Consider the following 21,675-nt stretch of genomic DNA (forward strand, 5'->3'; position numbering starts at 1 on the left):
AATAAATGTGTATTTATATGTTTTAAGTTAAACTACAATGTTTGAGTTCTGTCTCTTGGTCACTGTAAAATGTAGTGATTCCTTCTTTAGTAGATTATTTCCATTAACTTGCCTGGATCACGTCAGATCAAAGGGTTTTTCACTGCACTTACTACCTAAACCCCCATGTGGTTCCTCATACGCTGATTTATGATCCATCTTGTACAAAATCTTTCCTTGTAGCATTATTAGAATTTTGCACAAGAAAATAATAAATATACAGAAACTGAGGCACAATACATTGGAGAAAGATTTTCAGGATTTCTGAGCCAATATTTTACGAATGAGAATTTAAAATTTTAGTTCTGGTTTGGATTACACCACAATGGTTAAAGGTGTGGGCTTTGCAGCCTCCACTGTGGGCTTTTCTCCAACTTTATCACTTGGTTCTGTGTCCTGGGCAAGTTCAGAAGTTCTCTAATAAGTCTTAGTTCCCTCATCTATGAAGCCAGAACAATAACTATACCAAGTTATTATTTTACTGTTAAGATTATGAAAGAGAATTCATGTGAAGAATTAATACGAGTCCTGTATATAATACACACTGAATAAACTCTAGCTATCATTTGTAATAACCATCGCCATTTCTTTATCGTACATATTGCTAAAGGATTCTGGCCTTTACTTTGTAACTCAGTGTTGAATTATAAACACCAAATGTTGAGAGGGGCAGGAGACAGAGATGGCTTAGGAGGGTGTGTCTGGGACATAGTTTGATAAGACACACTCCTAGTCATCAGGTTACATTTTGGTAATCTGCTTTTTTCTTATGAAGATACAGGTAAGCTTAGGTAGCTTTCATGAATTTCTGGCCATCGTTGAGTGAACTTATGGCTCCAGGTTTGACTGGTTGAAGTTAAGAATGCAGCGGCTGAGGACCATCTCTTCTGCATTCTCCCATGTGCTCCCCTGTGCACGCAGATGCTCTCAGAGCTCTCGTGTCTGATGGCCCCGGCATCTCGGCTCTGACTCACGCACCTTAGACCTATCCTGTTCAAAGCAGGGCTCATCACCTTCTCTCCCAAGCCTCCTTCCTCCCGTCCCCTATTGCAGCAAATGGCACAGCCACATCCTTGGTCGCAAGAGCCAGAACCTAGAATTCTCTTCCCTTCTCGTTGCCTCTCGGTGGATGTGTAAGGTTGGTGTGTGCTTTAGACCTCCACGTGGACGTGTCAGGTCAGTGGCTGGATTCTCTTCCTGGCTCTGTGTCACTGCACAGCACTGGAGCCCTTTGTAGGTCCCTGGGTGTGGCGTGCGTCTCCCACATCAGGTCATTGACACATGATGACTGACAGCCTTGGGTTCCTCCTGCCTGGAATTGTTCCCCACCCTCCACCTTGTCCTCGGCAACTCTAACTCATCTCAGCTTCTGCTAGTGCTTGCTTTCTTGAGAAAACCTTCTCTGTCACTAGCCTAGGTGAGGTTTGTGACAACTTCAGGGCGGGTTGTCTCTGAAGATGCTTCTTCATGGCACTCGTCATAACCCACTCAGGAGTGATTGGTGAATATCTGTCTCCCCCACCAGCCTGCGAGCCCCACCTGTCCTGTTCTCTGCTGTGTCTCCAGTGCCCGGGCCAGTATCTGGGGCATACTAGGTCCTCCAAGCAGACTTTCTAAATGAGCTCAGTGTGGCAGGCAGGATTCTAAGATGGTGCCCAAGATTCTCGCCCTCTGATATCCACACCTGTATAATTACTTCCCCTTGAATGTGGGTGGTACTTGTCACTATGACGGATGGATCACTCTCAAAATCAGGTTACATTGTGTGCAAAGGTGAAGGGATTTTGCAGATATAATTAAGGACCCAATCAGCTGACTTTAAGTTACTTGAAAGGAGAGTAACTTGGGTGGGCCCAACCTAATCAGATGAGCCTCTTAAAAGAGGGTCTAGAAGTCAGAGAGGGATTTGGAGTAGCAGAGACAGGCTCCTGTTGGTGATGAAGAGGTCAACTGTCCTGCTATGACCACACGACCATGTGAACCTGCTGGGGCCATGAGACAGGGATTGGGGAGTGGCCTCTGGGGGCTGAGGAGATGGTCTCAGCCCTAAGGGAACTGGGTCCTGTGGACTGCCAGTGAGCTCGGGTGAGGATCCCACCTCAGATGAGACCCCAGGCCCAGCCAACACTGTGATTTCAGCCTGTGAGACCCTGCGCGGGGGCCTGGCTAACCTGTCCCTGGACTCCTGACCCCAGGAAATGGTCAGATAATGAATTTGTATTGTTTTAAGGTGTTGGTTTGTGATGATTTGCTACACAGCATGGAGAATGGGTCCACGCGGTCAAGCCACCTAAGAGTGTATCTTAATGTGAAACATCAACCTTATTGCTCTGTAAAAATATTGCCTCAATCTGAAATGAGACAAAAGTCTGATAAGTACCTCACAGACACTGGTCAGCTTCGTTTTTGTCATCATCATTTTTCTGGTCTTAGAGATCAGCCTCAGGCAGGGGTATGTGTGTGTGCGGTTTGTGGCTTGTGTGGTGTGTGTAGTGTGTGTTTTGTGATTTGTGTGATGTGTGTGTGACGTGTGTGTAGAGTATGTCTGCATGTGTAGCGTGCATGGTGTGTGTGTGGTATGTGTGAGTGTGTGTATAGTGTGTGCGTGTGCATGTGTGGTTTGTGGTGTGTATGTGATGTCTGTGCTGTGTGTGGCGTGGTGCACACACCAGTGTGTGTGTATGTGTGACCCGCCGTGACAGCCAGGTCCACCTGAGCGCCAGGCTCTGCAGTGGCTTTTCTGAGCCGTGAGCAGATGACATGATGCTGCAGGGACACCTTCACAATAGCAGTTGTCGTCATGGCCAAGCAATGCATGAGGCCCCTTTTCTCTTCTGGTTTCCATCAGGCTCCAATATGTCTGGCCTTTGCACGCATTAGAGCACTGGTTTCCAAACACTCTTCAAAGTGGACAAATCCTTTTAAGTGTCATGTGGGAGACCCATGCATAACACAGTGGAAGTGGAGTGGCTTCTCCTGAAGCAGAGCTGGGAGGGAGCCCTTCAGGGGCCCTCCCCATTACCACTGGGCGTCTCTGAAGCCCCCCTAGGAGCCCTTGGACTTCCTAGGAACCTGTGTGAGAATCATTGCAGCAGAGGAAGCTTTGACATCCACGTGGTGGAAGGCCTCCCAGGACATCCTGGTCTGTTGTGTTGCTGCTGTATCTGCTACTGCACAGAGCACATCACAACCCTGCCAAATGCTGCAGGACTCTGGAATCCTAAGCAGTATTGATACCGATTAATTGACAGGCTTTCTCACGGCACACAAAGCCTTCAGTGTCTCCTGAAGGGCAGCACTGCTGGTGGTCAGGCAAATACACACACACACACACACACACACACACACACACACACACAAAGAGTCCATCACCTTTAAGGTGAACCAGGGTGCAGTTACACTATCACCTGAGAACACACCATCCATGCCTTCAAGAGGATGTATGGCTCAAGATATGGCTGGCCAGAGGAATCAAATATCCTGATGTCTGTTTATTTTTCTCTTGCTCTGAGCTCCACTTTCAGATGTCCTGCTAAACAGATCATTAACCATGGCAGAGAGGGACCAAAGATCACATATCACGGCTCCTGCTGGACTTCTTCCCACAGAGCTATGTGGATTTGTGATGTATTCAGTAAATATCTGCACTTAAACACAACCGTCGCTATTTAGATATATGTAATGTTTTCTTTTGTGGAAAAGGATCAGGGCTGAAACTACCTTCTGCCAGCAGGACGAAAATAACAATTGGAAAAATAATAAATTGCATTTGTGTGTGTTCTCTTCCCCATGGCTTGGCTCAGATTATATTCTCAGCAAATAAAACGGTAGCAGGATTTCACAAACGTTTTAGAATTCAGAATTAGCTGTCCTGTGTTCAGAAACAAAAAGCTTGATTGGCAAATAATCTTTTGTGGTCTTGCAGCAATAAAAAATGTGCAAGTTCTCAATGATTGAGCAGTCCTGGGAAGAGGACCTGAGACATCAGTTGTTCTTACGGACCCTGAGAATATCTCTGTGGACCCACAACTATACTGATGGAACTGAGACTATGGACCCAATAGTATGTCCAAGGATCTATATCAGAGATCTATATCAAGATCTCCATATTCTTGGAGAATATGTCCAAGAATCTTTATAGAAACTGAGAAACTACTTATGGAACAGAAGACTTGTTTTCTAAACAAATATATCAGGTGTGAATTATCCCCTGTAAAAGTAAATGTTTTGTGTGTTTTATTTTTCAATTTTATTTATTTAATCTATTTTTATATATTTATTATTGATTCTGTTTTTATCTCTTTCACTAGCAAGTGATAAATTTTTCCTTTTTAAGATGATCAGTGACCTTACAATATAATTTAAAATTCCAGGCCCCATGACACTGAGGGGTAAGGACGTTCGTTTAAGAACTGTTTTGGGCAGAGAAGTCCTAATTGAATGTTTGCTGTGAATGTGTTAATATTTCTTTACTTGCAAGAGCAACAATAAACAATGAAACTTCAACCTGTGCCTAGAATAGTGCTTTTCTGAGGAAAAACAATAAATGTTGACAATTATTATTTTACATTTTTACATCATTTAATTGAAGTCGGCAGTGTTATCCAAACTTCAAATCATAAGACTTCACAGAAGCATCAACAGGATTTATACTCTGACTTTGATTACGCATTCCTTTCAAGCAGACACAAAATTGGAATCAGTTCTGTAAACAGCTCAAATGTCTATTTATATTAGACACTGAGTCTATAAGGAAGGCTGGCACAATTCTTCACCATTTCTAGATTAGTGAATTTTTCATGTGAATCTGGGAAATAAACTCATCATTATACTAGTTTTTCTCTCCTTCTACCTAATCTCTGCTCTGCTTCTTTTTGAAAATGCTGATGATTTATCCCAAGTAAATACTGACACTCAGCTCTGCATCACTCTCGTCCATGTTAGCACAAGTGGAATTCTTGATCTCCTCCCTGGTATGCCCAAGGCAGGGCTTTCCACAATTAATCACATGTCCCCATACTATTAGCACTGGATATGAAAATAGAGAATAATTGATTGACAAATTACACTTTGGGTCTCAGGGTCAAGTTTTGAGACAGAGCTCTATGATTTCTAAAACTGGAGGAGTAATTAAAAGTTGATCCCAAATTACCCGTCAGTATGGAGCTGTAAAGAGCTTTCTGCTTTTATTGGATTTCTGTATGTTTTTCTGAAAAATGCATGTGTCAAAATTCATGTCGCTGATCAATTTGCTCTTTAAATAATAATTCCAGTGACATCTGTGTTATTGCTTAGCAATGCAAAAGAAGGTTCCACCCTCATTCTGAAGGAGTGGAGATCAAATAATCAAACGTCTAGTGTCAGGAACCATCCCACGATATGTCAAGCTAGGTGATGTTTGCACACATCACTTCACTTTTTATGTCTTAATTCTGTGCAGTCTGATTGTCATGGAAATTTTGTACATGAAAAAAGTCCAGTTCAGAGAAAGTGAGGTAAGGTGTCAAAGTCCCACGGCAGCAGGTGGCAGAGCCAGCATCTAGACACAGCTCTCGGTTGATTACATTCTAAAAATTAAATATGGCTGTCTTCACCCAGGACATAGCTTTGTAGATATCTCTATGAATGTGTGACTTCCTAATGGCATTGCATTTTGACCTTAGATTTCCCTAAAGAATGCAATTCCTTTGGGCAGCATTGGCTGACACCTGCACATAACTGGGAATAATCACTTGTGTGTTCTAGAAAAACTGAGGGTAATGAGGTTAAATTTGTGTGCGGGAGCTAGAATGCACGAAGGGCTAGAGAGACAATAAACATAATATGTGAGGGTAGACGGACAGGACTGCTTGGGGAGCGGGGCTGGGTTGGATGAGGGGAGAACAGAGAGTGATGCTGTGAATGTCAGGGGAGTGTCCTTAGGAGACAGAAAAGCTGGGCAGGAAGGGTCTGCCCAAGCCTCTGAGAGTGTGTCCCTAGCTTTGTTCCCACGGGACATAGTGGGGGAAGCAACAGCATGTTGACTGTCTATGTAGCAAAGAACATCAAAACGGCCAATACGTGGGCACTCATGGGCGATGGAAAACGGCTCTCCCACCCACACCCTGCCCAGCTTCCTGGGGAACAGAGGCCCTGAAAGAAGACGAAAAAACAAAACTGCAGAGCCAAATCAGCACAGAATTCAGGTGTCGTGGTTCCCACCTCAACTCTGGCTTGGGTATAATGCTGAGCTCTGATTTGGAGGATTCCACAAGGGAATCAATTGGATATCAATTGCTCTTTCTTTTAGTAAGGTGGAAACTGCTTTTCTCACTGTTGCCATAATATGTATTATAAGTTAAACTATTCTTCAAAAAGTCTTCAGTAAGGTCCCTCAGGCTTTCCCTTAAAATAATATAAAAAACTATTTTGCCATAGAGTTTTTGTAGGATTGGGAAACAGTCACATAACCAAGTCCAACTTGTGATCTGAAAAATGTGCTACGATTTAAAATTTTACTAAATCATCATAAATTCTTGTAAGAAATTTAAAACATTAACATGAAGCTCTCACACTGAGGGTTTATTCTAATGTTATTCTAAAGCTGGCACAGCATATGACGATGTAGACCATTACATAATTTTTAAGTGGAAAGATGGAAATGATCAGAGCTTACACTAATAGCTAAAGAGTCACTGAAATTATTCTAATGGGATACAAAACAGGGATGGCCCTGGGATACAGGCCTGGGATAAAAGGCACTTTTGTTTAAAATAATATGTGCCTCCCCCCACCAAAAAAAGGAAAAATTATAGGGGAAGAGAGAAACAATGGATAAATCAAACAAAGGTGACACAGGAAGTGCTGGTCTGAATCGTGCTGGAATATTTTGGGAGGGCAGCAAAAAGTGTGCATGGAGCAAAGTCAAGAATAGGTGGGTGCCTCCTAGAGAAATGGAAATAAAACAAAAATAAACAAATGGGACCTAATGAAACTTCAAAGCTTTTGCACAGCAAAGGAAACCATAAACAAGACCAAAAGACAACCCTCAGAATGGGAGAAAATATTTGCAAATGAAGCAACTGACAAAGGATTAATTTCCAAAATTTACAAGCAGCTCATGTAGCTCAATAACAAAAAAACAAACAACCCAATCCAAAAATGGGCAGAAGACCTAAATAGACATTTCTCCAAAGAAGATATACAGACTGCCAACAAACACATGAAAGAATGCTCAACATCATTAATCATTAGAGAAATGCAAATCGAAACTACAATGAGATATCATCTCACACCAGTCAGAATGGCCATCATCAAAAAATCTAGAAACAATAAATGCTGGAGAGGGTGTGGAGAAAAGGGAACACTCTTGCACTGCTGGTGGGAATGTGAATTGGTTCAGCCACTATGGAGAACAGTATGGAGGTTCCTTAAAAAACTACAAATAGAACTACCATATGACCCAGCAATCCCACTACTGGGCATATACCCTGAGAAAACCATAATTCAAAAAGAGTCATGTACCACAATGTTCATTGCAGCTCTATTTACAATAGCCGGAGATGGAAACAACCTAAGTGCCCACCATCGGATGAATGGGTAAAGAAGATGTGGCACATATATACAATGGAATATTACTCAGCCACAAAAAGAAACAAAATTGAGCTATTTGTAATGAGGTGGATAGACCTAGAGTCTGTCATACAGAGTGAAGTAAGTCAGAAAGAGAAAGACAAATACCGTATGCTAACACATATATATGGAATTTAAGAAAAAAAAATGTCATGAAGAACCTAGGGGCAGGACAGGAATAAAGACACAGACCTACTGGAGAACGGACTTGAGGATATGGGGAGGGGGAAGGGTGAGCTGTGACAGGGCGAGAGAGAGGCATGGACATATACACACTAACAAACGTAAGGTAGATAGCTAGTGGGAAGCAGCCGCATAGCACAGGGATATCGGCTAGGTGCTTTGTGACCTCCTGGAGGGGTGGGATAGGGAGGGTGGGAGGGAGGGAGACGCAAGAGGGAGGAGATATGGGGATATATGTATATGTATAACTGATTCACTTTGTTATAAAGCAGAAACTAACACACCATTGTAAAGCAATTATACCCCAATAAAGATGTTAAGAAGTCTGAAAAAAAAAAAAAAAAGAATAGGTGGGTGAATTAATTCTCTGACCCAGCCTTTCCAACAATAGCTCCTGCCCAGGAATGCTGCCAGCTGGTGGGAGCCTCCTGTGTGGCCCCTGGAGGTTCAGACGGGACCTGAGCTCTCCCCCGACAAGCCGCCCCCTTTCTCACCATCCTCTTTGGTCCGAGTGAAGATCTGCTCGCTTCGCACGCCGTCCCCAGCCCGGGTGAAGGCCAGCACCTGGATGCTGTAGTTGGTGTATTTCTCCAGCCCGTCCAGCTCCAGGGAGGGCTGCGTGGTGGTGACGTTTTTAATCTCACCCAGCTCTGGAGGACAAGAAAACACGAACCTGTTACCGCGGCTGTGGGCACCGTCCTTGCTGCCCAGCACTGGGCCACGGGCTTCCATCGCTCACATCCTGAAATCACTCAAGGGGACCAGGCACAGTCTTCATGTGACCCCAACGCTCTGTGACATTTGGAAAAGGTCATTTGCATCAAACTGCCACAGAGCACAGGGCGGAAAATCGGTCTGGAAAACAGCAATTCACTCCAAGTTAAGTGTTATAAACCCAACGCTGGCACCGTGGCTGCCCTCCTGAACCACCCCCAAGCAGGTTTCCCGCACCCCAGGCCCCAGGGAGCCAGGACCGCTATGCTCACTCTACAGAGAACCTTCTAACTGCTCCTCAAGAAGCTTCTACAAGTCGAGTTTCATTTTTCCATTTAAAAAAGCAAACTCCTTTAAGGTAGACGTATTTTTCAGCACCTAACTTAAGTATATGAGCGACGGCAGCACAGCAAACCCCTCCTGTCACCTGGAGTGAACCCTCCGGCTGATGTGTCAGGAATGTGGTGTCAGCTAAAACTACTTCACGTTCTGGTGTGGGACCAGCTAATGACGTGCAAAGATGGACCTTTATGCTGGCGCATCTGAGGTATATGATACACGGCAGCTTGAGAAAACTCATGGTGGTGTGTTAAGTCCCGCCACGGGTGCTCTGATGGACGAGGAGAGAGGGGCCTGAGGACTGCTGACCTTTAGGGCAAGTGGCCGTGTGTGGGATGTTTGGTGGAGGCTCGTCCCCGTGCCCGCTGTGCCCGGTTACTCAGAACTGGGCTGGGAGACGGGGTCCAGGAGGGAGTCCTCCTTGGTGTCTGGCCACCTCCAATGCACACAGTGAGGCTGCCCGAAAGGGTCTCTCGCGCTCTCTGGCCTCATTAAAGGCAGTTGACACGCCGTGCGCCCTTCCTTAGGTTCTGGGTTCCCAGGTTAACTCATTTACACAGCATGGCCATGCTCTTGTTTCCACAACCCATTCATTTTACAGGAGAGGAAACTGAGGCAGGCAGAGATTCAACAGCTTCCCCAGGTCCCGGAGCCGAGCACGGGGGCCGACAGCATGGGCCGTGGCACCACAGGGCGTGGCCGCACGGCCCCGGTCCCCACTCTCAGCCACTCCCAGTGGCCGCTTGGTGGGCCTGCATGGCGGCCGGATGAGATGCGGTTCTGCCAGCTGGTTTCCTCTTCCTGCTCTTTGATTTTCTTTCCTCTTGTCCTTCCGGCATATTGCACGGAAGTTCGGAGATTAGTGGCCAGCTGTTTGGTGATTATGGTGACTATTTTCGTCATCAAAAGGATCAGGGCTGAACTGGACATAGCAGGATAGTTGAATTTAAAATAAAGCAGGGGTTAGCCAAGGCTTGTCACTCACATGCCAGGGACCCCTGTGTGTGATGAGGGCTGTGAGGGGATGGGAAAAATGGGCACAGACACAGCCCCGGACCCCAACAGGAGCCCGATGCCTGTTCCCACCTTGGGCACCTTGTGGATGAGTTCTGGGGGCAGGATGCTTTGCTGGGGGGTGAGAGAAGAGCAAAGGTGCCTGTGGTCTTCTGGGGGAGACCATCTGGTGGCAGACTTTTAGGGGCCACAATCTAGAAACCAGAGCAGATGGCTTATGAAAATGAAAGAAAATGTTTGCTCCTGTGTGGTCACTGTGCATTTGGAAAGCTGACAATCGTTACCCTCAGATGGGTTAGAAATTCTCTCCTGTGAAGGGAAAGTCTGCCCTGGGTGACCATCAGACCTCTTTCCATTATATTATTCATTTATAATGTTCATTTTCCTGAACATAGATAATACAGGTCAATTGGAGTAGGTTAAAAAATTCAAATGCTAATGGAAAAAGTTTAAGTATAGATCTCATCAAGATCTTTTCAGATTTAGGAACTTCTACATTATGCCAAAGATTACACACACACACACAGTCAGGGAAAATGCAACTCAGGGGAGGGGCTTCCACGGGGCTGTATGCAGGGCTGGTAATGAGGAACTGACTATATCATGTGACCTCTTGGGGCCTCTGGTTTTATGCTTTTGTTTTTATCTTTAAGAAGGACCCAGGGTCTCTACGTCATGGGGGAAGTATGAGCTCTAATTATAGTGCAGGGGAAAGGTGTGCTGTGCCGATGGGACAGGGCTCTTCCCCAGTGAGACACAGTGATGGAGAAGAGGACAGTTAAGAGGGAGAAGGGCAAAGTGGGACACCCTGATCTTTTTAAAGAAAGCAACACCTGACACAAAAGCATTACACCCGCTCATGAATTACCATACTAATTAGAATTGGTATCTGGTTATCGACTCATACTGGGGTTCATATTATTTGGATGAACTAATTTATCACGAACCATGAATATGAAAGCAGTCCAAGCCCCTGTTCAAAATTACCCCCCCCCAAGGATTTTTAAAAACTACCTGTGCCCCAGAATCGACCACAAAAGCACCTCATTCTCTCTGCTGGGAGGGTATGTCCCTGACTCATCAATGTAGAGGAAGTAAAAAGGAAAATTATGAAAAAAGCCAGATTCAAAATCGCAGGCTTCATTTGTCGTTCTTTCAAGCTCCTTTTCTTTTTTTATGGCTTAAACACGGATTTCTATCACCTACTTTTCATGGCCCCAGTGGAGTCATTAAAAAAAAAAAAAAAAAAAAAATATATATATATATATATATGGGACAGTACAGTAGAAATTAGCATAACACTGTAAATCAACTACACTTCAATAAAATAAATTTTTTTAAATATATGGGGAGTAAAGAATAGTGTTCAGTTGAAATCATGAGTAAAATAATATGAAATTAATATAGAAAATAAATTCAGAAATCATACTATTTATAGTACAAAAATTTCTTTAAAGAAAAACTTCATATTTTAAAACAAAATAGTTTTATGTATTTATTTACACCCTTCTTCATTCTTAAAGGGTCTAAGGAAGAAATCAAAATAGGGGTGGAAATCACTTTTCCCAAGCACCTCCTCAACCTGCCAGCATCGTAGCAAAAGTCTTGGTTGGCACTTAAACGTTGCTTTGATTCAGAATCTGTTGTTTTTGTCTTGAAGAAAGACAGAGGGTTGAAAAGCAGCTCCAATTCCGATGGAAATAGTGGATTTCCAAAGTGTGCCATTTTCCTAGCAATCTTAGACTAACTGCTTCTGCCAGGTCTTAAAAATTCTTTGACTTTCAGATTATAAAATACTCAGAAATTTCACCGACCTATTGTACGTTTAACCTGTCCTATCAAATATATTAACCAGTTTTATCTGGTCATATTAACAATAACAAAATGCTTTTTAATGCATATTTTTAAAAGTATTTGGGGCAATTGCTAACCACAGCGGTAGTAAGGATCTCTTTCTCTCTTGGCCTGCACGAGTGAGTGTGTGTGTATGTATGTGTGGTGTATCCTCAAGCTTAGCAGGTATAGTTCTTTACATGATCACTATGTGTTGTGTGTCTGTGGGAACCTCAGGGCCACAATCTAAGAGCTTGTGCAGAAGAATCCAGTAATTCCATGAAATTCCCTGCAAATGCATACATGTCACTTCTCAGAGGTAGCAGGTCAGGAATGACTGTCCATAGGTTTCTGAGGGTTTCTTTCTCATCTTTTGGAGATTAAGTGTAGTACTTCTACATTAGGCATTAAGCACATCACCTTGATCTTCATACAGTGAGTAAAAGTATCTTTAGAAACTGTATGCATTTCCAAGCGTTCTTTTTTTGTTTTTTTTTGCGGTACACGGGCCTCTCACTGTTGTGGCCTCTCCCGTTGTGGAGCACAGGCTCCGGACGCGCAGGCTCAGCGGCCATGGCTCACGGGCCCAGCCACTCCGCGGCATGTGGGATCTTCCCGGACCGGGGCACGAACCCGTGTCCCCTGCATCGGCAGGTAGACTCTCAACCACTGCGCCACCAGGGAAGCCCCAAGCATTCTTTATTTAAAGATTTTTGTTTTTAAATGTTCAAGTTTTTAAAGCTTTAAAGTGTGAAGTTGACTGAACGATATTAACCACATCATCCATCGTAGAACTAAGGTGCTTATAGGCATTAATAGTACATATGAGTAAAATGTGAAAATGTGATGAAGAGTCACCACCGGATTATGGAAATGTTTCCAACAAGAACAAAAAAGGACGATTTTAGTGTAACACTGCCTTTAGGTGAGTATGTTAGGGTATTTAATTTCATCTTATTCAAGATGAGGATTAGAAACCAGAACAAGTATATGCAATGATCTATTACTGTGTTGTGTCAGTAAAGTAGATAATTTGAAATTTTTCGTTGCTCCGTATTTTACTTCTATGGGAGTTTTAAAGCTCTGTTTGCAGGGAGGAGAATCATCTGTTTAACCCTGTGCCTCCGTGGGGCTGGCTGTGCCTTACTGGGCTGGAGGTTCTGTATGCATCACTTATCCCCACTCTCACTAGGCTAGAGCATCCATCGGGGCAGATGCTGCCTCCTCAGCGCCAAGCAGGAGCTCAGCACAGAGTAGCTGCTCAGGTAACACGTCTGCTTCGGGGGTGCCCAGAAGGCGAATCAGAATGTCTCCCACTGCTGGCACTATGAAAAGCACTACCTCGACAGCAAGGGAATCAGATCTGGTCCTCAGCTGTGAGACACAAGTCTGGCTGCAGATGTAAACAGCTAAGCCTGGAACTCTGCTATTTACTTAGCAAATTAAGCTGCCTTCCTTCCTTTATTCTGGCACCAATAGTGGAACCCCTGCAGCCTCTGAGGCCCAGTGTGTTCTGATTACCTGGGTGGGGAAAGCGACCGGGTTGGCAGAGCAGACCCAGGTGGTCCTGAGCAGAGGTGGGAAATGCCCTGGGGGCCTCTGTGTTTGCCCAGACTCAGAGGGCCCACAGTCAGAAGCGCTGCAGGAAGCCCCAAACCAGAGGGGAGGCAACCCTGGAGGGTGGATATGGGGAGCGGGGGAGGGTGCAGATGTGGGCCACCCAAGTCCTGGGCCACAAGCAGAGAGCAGAGCCTTTCCTGTTAGGGGCTGTAGCTCAGGATGGGCCTGTCGTGCTCCTGGAGCGGGGCTCAGACTGGCTCGGTGACGTCAGGCCTCTGTTCTGCTCAAGACACTTGGAGCCCCAATCTTGCCACTCCCTGAGCTGACCCTCTCTCATGCCAAGTCTTGCCTCCAAACTGGAGAATTTTGTCCTACAACTTGAAAGAGAAAAAAAAATCACAAAGAAACAAGAAGGAAGAGAGGGAATACAAGGAGGAAGAAAGAAAAAGGAGGGGACAAAAGTGGAGGGTTTGGGATGAAAGTGCTCCTTGTGGGAACAACACTCCTCCACCCAAGGTGTTCTGGCTCTGGCGTTCTTCCTGAACCCCTTCTAGTTCAACTACAGGAGCTTAAGGATTTTCCCTGCTGAGTCCTATTGGGGAATAGGAGGAAGTCAGCCTTTTAGGATACACATCACGCAGAACTTTCTAGATACAGATCAAGGTTTTGGTGCTGCCTGCAGAGGCTTGACATAGATACTCATAATTAGGAAAACACATCTATTCATAGATTCCCCAAGTGCCACCCCCTCCTATCCTTCAAATTACTTTTTGAAGGTATATGATTTAAACAGCTGTGAACACCTGTTAAAAATGTCAGATATGAGATAACAGAAAGACGAGGGGAAAGGAGAAAAGTACCCATCGATAAAGAACTGCCCACCCTGTGCTGAATCCCACGGTAGGAGGGGGGGGTCTGCAAATTCCATGGCGCATTCTTTGGGGCAAACTCCAAGTTCTAGTTTAACCCCCTTACCTCCGTCCATGAGGTTGGCCCAGTAAATGACTCTGAACCCCTGGAGGATTCCATTCAGGGCTTCCTTGGAAAGTGTGGACCAGGACAGTGATATTCTTTCTGGTGATGTTGCTATGGCTTGGACATTTTCGGGGGGGTAGCTGGGCACTGAAATTAGATAGTTAGAATCTGTAATAACCGTGGGTGGTTTAATTAGCAAAGCAATATTGAATAAGCAACATTAGTTTAATAGTTCAAAGTACAGGAAAAGAAAAAAATGCACTCAATCCCCCAAATTAAGGAAAAAATTGAGTACCATTTCTCTATGCAAATATTATGATAACTCAGTAAAATGCAACGACTTCATACGACTTCCACTGTCTCTCTTTCCAGAATAACTGCTTCACTGTTAAGCCCCAGGCTTATGGAGTTGAGAACACTTCTGATCCTACTGCATGAGTAAAAGACCATTGCTGGTCTGGCTTATTTTCCCATTACCCTTGAACGTTACTGTTGTAAGTTACATGTACTTTATACAGTACATCTCCTCATACTGAGTAATACCTGGCATGTAAATTGAAAGCCTCACTGTTGAAAGTGCCACAAAGCAGACACGTCATCGTATTCACTGTCCCATCCCCAGCAAGGCCCCTTTCGATACTATACCATTCGTCAGAGGAAAGAGCGAAAATGGACTAGGATACAGGCTAGAAGGATATCTGAAGTATTTTTCATGTGGGTTTATGTAAACCTTAAACGTCGTGGCTGGGAGAGGGGGCAAAGTAGTGACTGAATTGCAAACATCAGTGAAAAATGAACATCAACGTGCAAACCCAAAGGCCTATCTAAGCACGCCTGCGAAGACTATGAAGATGGAAAGAAAAGCCTGGACTCCTGGGTTCTAGCTGTCTAAGACTTCTCTCCCTGTGAAAACGCTCAGAAATTATAGATGCAAGTCACCACGTGTGCTCTCAAACCTATGACCCAGCGGCTAGTTGCAGGAGAGGCAACTGCCGTGCGAGCTTGCTGCTGGAAGCATCTATCCCCTACTCCTACAGCTGACCCTATATCTGACCTCTGCACCTAAAAGATGGCGCTTCCGGACACTAGGGCTCTCTCTCCTTTCAAGCATTGCTGGAGAATGTGAGCTCTTAGGTGGTCAAGGTGAGAGGGTACATTAATGTCTTATGGCCACTAGAGGGCGCACAGTCACCGTGAGATTTGCTCCAAGGAAGCTTGCTCATTTCTGTTCTCTGGTCTCAGAATGCTTGAAAATAAAAAGCAATCATAAAAAAAGGAAAGAAGGAAGGAAGGAAGGAAGGAAGGAAGGAAGGAAAGAAAGAAAGAAAGAAAGAAAGAAAGAAAGAAAGAAAGAAAGAAAGAAAGAAAGAAAGAAGAAAGAAAGAAAGAAAAGAAAGAAAGAGAGAGAGAGAGAGAGAAAGAGAGAGAAAGAGAGAGAGAAAGAGAGAGAGAAAGAGAGAGAGAAGGAAAGAGAGAAGGAGAGAGAGAAGGAGAGAGAGAGAGAAAGAGAGAGAGAAAGAGAGAGAGAAAGAGAGAGAGAAGGAGAGAGAGAAGGAGAGAAAGAAAGAAGGAAAGAAAGAAGGAAAGAAGGAAAGAAAGAAAGAAAGGAAGGAAGGAAGGAAGAAAGAAAGAAAGAAAGAAGAAAGAAAGAAAAGAAAGAAAAAGAAAGAAAGAAGAAAGAAAGAAAAGAAAGAAAAAGAAAGAAAGAAGAAAGAAAGAAAGAAAAAGAAAGAAAGAGAGAGAAAGAAAGAAAGAAAGAAGAAAGAAAGAAAGAAAGAAAGAAAGAAAGAAAGAAAGAAAGAAAGAAGAAAAAGAAAAAAATCCTCCTTTACAGTGATTTGTAAGAAGTTCTTAGAAAATCGGATTTCTACATTCAGGCCAGACTGCCACAGTCATAGGGAGAGCTTTGGTTTCACACAGGAAAAGCCCACCTCTTGGGCTTGATGGAGAAGGATGCTGATGAAGGGATGGATTTGGCTTTGCAATCAAGGTCTGTCAAGGGCACCGAACCAAGGCAGCCCACGAGTCAATCAGGGCAGCTTCCCCACTGGAACCCCCAGTCCCTGCCGGCCTGGATGCCATTGTCACTGCAAAGCCCGAAGGCGACCAGGCTCTGGGGACCCGGAGCAGCAGCTGGAACCTACCATCCTCGAGGGTGGTGGTGATGACTTCCTGAGAAGAAGGCCCCGTCCCGGCCCGGTTGCAGGCCTGCACCACCAGGCCATACTGGGTGAACTTGTTTAGGTTGCTGAGGGTGTAAATCTCACTGTCCCCCGTGGTGTCGATACTGATGATGTTGAACTGGAAGTTGCCCCCAGTGCTGTACTCGCGGTAACCTATTTGGTAGCCACGGATAATCCCATTTTGCAGATGTTTCTTGGGAGCCTAAACAGGAAAGAGAAGAATCACTGAAGAACACTGTTTGTGATTTGGTAAAAAACAATGTTATTTTCAGATGCTTTAAACCTGTTCGAAAGCTGGTTAATCCTACTGTATACCTATGGCCAAGCTACGAATTATACTCCATGAATAATTTGGATGTTGAAAAGTTACCAAGTACAATGTGAGTAGCTAAACAATCAAACCAAAAAGAACACTCGAGGTGTGACAAGAGGAAAACCGGCACCTGCCCTCCTCTTAGGCAAATAAAAATGAAATTGAATAAGCGTGGAAATAATCATAACAGGTGTGGCAGTAGTAATAGTAATAGTAGCAGCAAACTCATATACCTAGAGGCCGCTCGTGGCCAGGTGCTCTGCCTTTACCTGCGCGAATGAGCCCAACCCTCACTGCAGCCCCGGGACACAGCACCACCAAGACCTTCATTGACACAGGAGGTCCCACAGACATGAGGGACAGGAGGGGAATCCGCCACAGAGCCTGTGCTCCCAGCCCCCTCCCGCTCATGCTGCCAGGACAGCCGACTTCTCTAAGTGGTGGGGAAGTTTGGAAAGATGGATTCCGTCTGTGGTACCTCTGCCTACACCAACCATCACCTGGGGAGACTGATGTTCGTGTTTTCACTCAGCAAAATCTACGGAACTCTGCCACGTTGTTCCAGGCACTGGGGAACAGAAGTGATTTTTTAAAAAGGTCCCTGCCCTCATGGAGCTTATACTCTAATGGAATATTCCAGAACAAAGGTGTTTGCACGTCGAAAGCTGGATGTGAAGGGGAGTCTACCCCTGGCAGGAAGGCAAAGCTCTTTCATTAAGACCTGAATCATTCGGGGATCATTTTATGGTGATTTAAGATGGGCAAGGTGAGGCTAGAGTTACGAGTCAAAAACAGAACAGTTTTCACTGACATGTTGGACTTTTTAAGAATCCAGACTTTTTTCAAGTATGTTTTAAGAACAGCATCAAAGTGATGCTCTAAAGTAATAAAGGTGTGGTAGGCTTTCAGGCAATCAACAGCTGTGTGTGTGTGTGTGTTGAGTGTGTGTATTTGTATTATGTCTCTGTGTGCATATGTGTGAGCAGATATGTGTATGTATGTGCATGTGTATGTGTACATGTGTATTTCAGTACAAACCGTGGATTAAGGTCTCTTGGGGCTCTGATAAAGCTTTCTGAAAATGCTTACAATCCCATTGGAGAGAGGAAATACGCACTCAGGAAACTGCAGAGAAATCTGAAGTGTTCAGGTGTGTGGTACTGGACCGTGAAGGCCAGCAGGCTTCTCGAAAGTGGCAAAATGAGTGTGGCCTGAAGTAGTCAGAAGATGCTGACCGCAGGCGGGGCTGGAGGGATGGCCAGGGCTCAGGAGGGGGAGGGAGGGTGTTGGGTGGGAGAGACAGAGCAGTTGGAATGGATTGGGGGGGGGATGATGAATGCCCAGGGGTGAGGAATGGCAGACAGAGAGGATGTGCCCAGGATGGGGGTGGGGTGAGGCTGGACCACCAGCAGGAAGAAGGCAGAAGAAGGTCGGGACAGACAGCACCAAGAACGAATCCAGCAGACGCCTGTGGATTGCCTACCACGCCAACCCCCACGGCATGAATGTCACCAGCTGTCTTTGGGTGTTTGTCTGAGTTATACAAGAGCAGTAAAATCACATTTCCTTTTTCAGGCGAGTTTCCTCATTTATGGTTTTCTTGGATGCCACTGCCTTTCTCAACAACTCGTCTGATTTCAGGCATTTACATGGTGCTAATAGGTATCAAAGAAACAGCCTGGAAACCATTACTTCTTCAGTCAAGTTGGCAGTCAGACGTTGACACAAAAGCACACCCCTTTCTTATTATAAGCAAGTGTCTGTGCGCTCCTGCTTTTGCATTGGCGAACTACAACTTTTCACTCTGATTTAAAATTGGATCCAAAGATTTCAGATGTCGAGAATTCCATTACCTGGAATTTGTTTTACCTAAACCACTGAATTGCATTTGCTATCATTGGACTAATTAGCAAAATCAATTTCCCTCCAAAAGCCATGGATGAGTCAAATATAAAGCAAAGGTATTTCTCCTATTTCACAAAGCTTTTCAATGTTTAATATGGTCACCCAAATATAAAGGACATTTTAAATTTAAAAAACAGTCTAATTTTTCAACCTGCTCCCTGTGACGATTTAAATCTCCCTAAGGTGCCAAGTCAGGATCCCAGGACAGGAGCTATGGAGTCTGACCAGGTAGCGGGTGTAGGGAGTGGAGGCAAATGCCCACGAGAAAATGTTTACTCACCGCACCCAATTCAGATGAATCTTCTACAAGCAGAGGGACCTGCTGGCTGACATTTCCCTTCCTGGGTTTGGGGGGATTAATCATGCCCGTGATTTGGTTGCACAGATAGGTGGGTGGAGAAATCTTGTTTTTTTCACTTTCTGAGGGTGAAAACACATTCTAACTGCTTAAATAGGATAGGCAACACAGCGGGTTTTGTCCTGTTCAGTTTAAATATTTTGTACAAAAGAAATAGAACATCCTTTACATTTTTCTTAGAACTAAATTTTAGTCCTGCTAATTCTGGAGTGACACGAAGGTTATTTTTGTTTATTAGATTCTTCTGCAAAATATTTTGTAGAAAATTATTTTAGTGTTTTTTTTTGTAATAATAAAAGTATACAGCCACCATTCCTATGTAATCACTATTCAAATTCTGATATGTTTTTTTCTCTAAGTGAAATTGAAGTTTGTTTTTCACATGGTTGTCTTCATACTCTACAACTTAGTGACTGATTATTTTTATTTAATATGCTATTATGATCATACTTTCATGTTTACTTCCAGTTTTTAAAAATCATATTCCATGTTTTATTGACTCATTTTTCCAACAGTGTTGTTTGGGATATTGTTTTGTAACTTATTTCCTACCACAAATGAACCTCTGTGATACAGTGCATTTGTTTTTAAGTTTGTTTATTGGACTGAAGTCCCAGAAGTGGGACTTATCGGGTATCTTATTTCAAAAAGGTTGTGTTTCAGTTGACTGTTAATGAGATATGATTTTTTGGTTATTATTCTTTTAGATGTGAAATCCAATATGGTAATGCAAGGGACTGTGTTTATCCCAAGAAACAAAGAAGAGAGCTCTCCTCCAGTTTTCTTAATATTCTGATTTTGAAGAGATACGTATGAACAGAGTGGTGAGTTATTTGAAGGTAGCAGTGGTTTCACACATTTCTTTCCAGGGCTCTAATACAATCGCTAGTTATCATGCAGAATGAATTGTTGCACCTGAGAAAGAAGCGATGGATTTTTCTTACAAATGAAATATGCACTTTTGATTTCACAGCATGCGGGCCCTAAGAGGTTTTGAAAACCATCTAAAAAGGATTGTGTTGGGGGAGAAATGGGGAGTGACTACTAATGGGTATGGGCTTTGTTGTGAGTGATGAAAATTATCTAAAATTAGATTCTGGTGATGGCTGCACATCTCTGTAAACATACAAAACAACATGGAATCGTACACTTAAAACAGCAAATGTGATGGTATGTTAATTTCATCCCAATAAAGCTGTTTTCATAAAAGTTAGTGTGCTGAAATCATCTCTCGGTTATTTCTCTTTCTAATTCAGTTACAACAGTAGCTTCCTTCACCACGACCACGGTGAACACCACCAATCAATACTCACCACCTCTACCACCACATCTTCACCATCACCATCACCACTACCTACATGCACACCGCCCCCCCTTACCACCTCCACTACCTCATGCCCCCAAGACAACCATCCCCGTACATCACTGCCACCAACTCCATCACCTGCATCATCACCAACATCCCCACCACCTCCATCACCAGCATCATCACCATCATCACCACCAGCTCCATCACCATCATCACCATCATCACCACCAGCTCCATCACCATCATCACCACTACCTCCATCACCATTATCATCACCACCTTCATCACTGCCACCGCCTCCATCACCTACATCATCACCATCATTCCCACCGCCTCCATCACCTACATCATCACCATCATTCCCACCACCTCCATCACCTACATCATCACCATCATCACCACCAACTCCATCACCATCATCACCATCATCACCACCAACTCCATCACCATCATCACCATCATCACCACCATCTCCATCACCAGCATCATCACCATCATCACCACCACCACCATTACCCTATGCCACGGCCACCTCTCCCACCTTTACCACCATCCTTATCACCTCCTCCATCAATAAATCACTGCCATGCCTCCAATACATCCACCACCATCATCACTGACATAAACATCACCCTAAGTATCACTATTACCACCATCACCTCCAACACTAACTCAGGGCCAAAATCACTACCACCAGTTACTACTATCCCTCCACCGCCTCCAACACCTCCATCACCTTCACCTGTTGAGCACTTGCTTTTCCCAATCAGTGTAATAGGTGAGATGTATATCTCCCCATTTATCTTCACAACAACTCCAAGAAGTCTCATTATCCTTCTTTACAGATGAAGAAGGTAAGTGTAGAGTTGGAATTCTAACCCAGGTTTTTCCAAGAGATGTATTTAGTTTCCACCACTCACAGAGCCCCAGATAACTCTTCTCCTTTTTGCAGTGCTTGCTAATTAGGTTTGTAAAGTTACACTAAGCAAAACATTTTTAATCAAAGAAAAATCTAGCAAATCACATGAAGAGAAAGTATTGTTTTCATGCACAAAAGTAAGCAAAAATTCTAACTGTAACAGGCAAAGTTTAAGTTCTACTATTCATTTGTAGGTTGAATAGTCAGATGTAAATTTAGGAATGTGTTAACATTAAAGAAATTCTTGAGGACATATTAGAAAACAGATCTCTTTTAAAAATCCATAAGTGCAGGGATTTTGTACACTAAGTGCAGGGAATTTAAGGGCTGTGGCGCAAGTTCCAACTTTTTTTGAAGTGACTCTGGGGACCTCTCTGAGTTACATGAACAACAAGCCAGCAGGGGACGTGGGTATGGACC

General features: G+C 44.1%; 1 protein-coding gene across 1 annotated transcript in view; it reads right to left on the reverse strand.

Annotated features, from left to right (window-relative positions):
* DSCAM (DS cell adhesion molecule) overlaps positions 1-21,675 on the reverse strand; it is a gene marked incomplete at its 5' end in the record, with an annotated part of 740,232 nt that overhangs the window by 91,065 nt on the left and 627,492 nt on the right. The window contains 3 exons of the mRNA XM_065875917.1: positions 8,328-8,483; positions 14,269-14,415; positions 16,413-16,653. Of these exons, the coding sequence (XP_065731989.1) occupies positions 8,328-8,483; positions 14,269-14,415; positions 16,413-16,653 (544 nt within the window). The remainder of the gene's footprint in view (positions 1-8,327; positions 8,484-14,268; positions 14,416-16,412; positions 16,654-21,675) is intronic.

The sequence above is a fragment of the Phocoena phocoena genome, chromosome 4 (genome assembly GCF_963924675.1).
Source record: "Phocoena phocoena chromosome 4, mPhoPho1.1, whole genome shotgun sequence".
Classification (NCBI taxonomy): domain Eukaryota; kingdom Metazoa; phylum Chordata; class Mammalia; order Artiodactyla; family Phocoenidae; genus Phocoena; species Phocoena phocoena.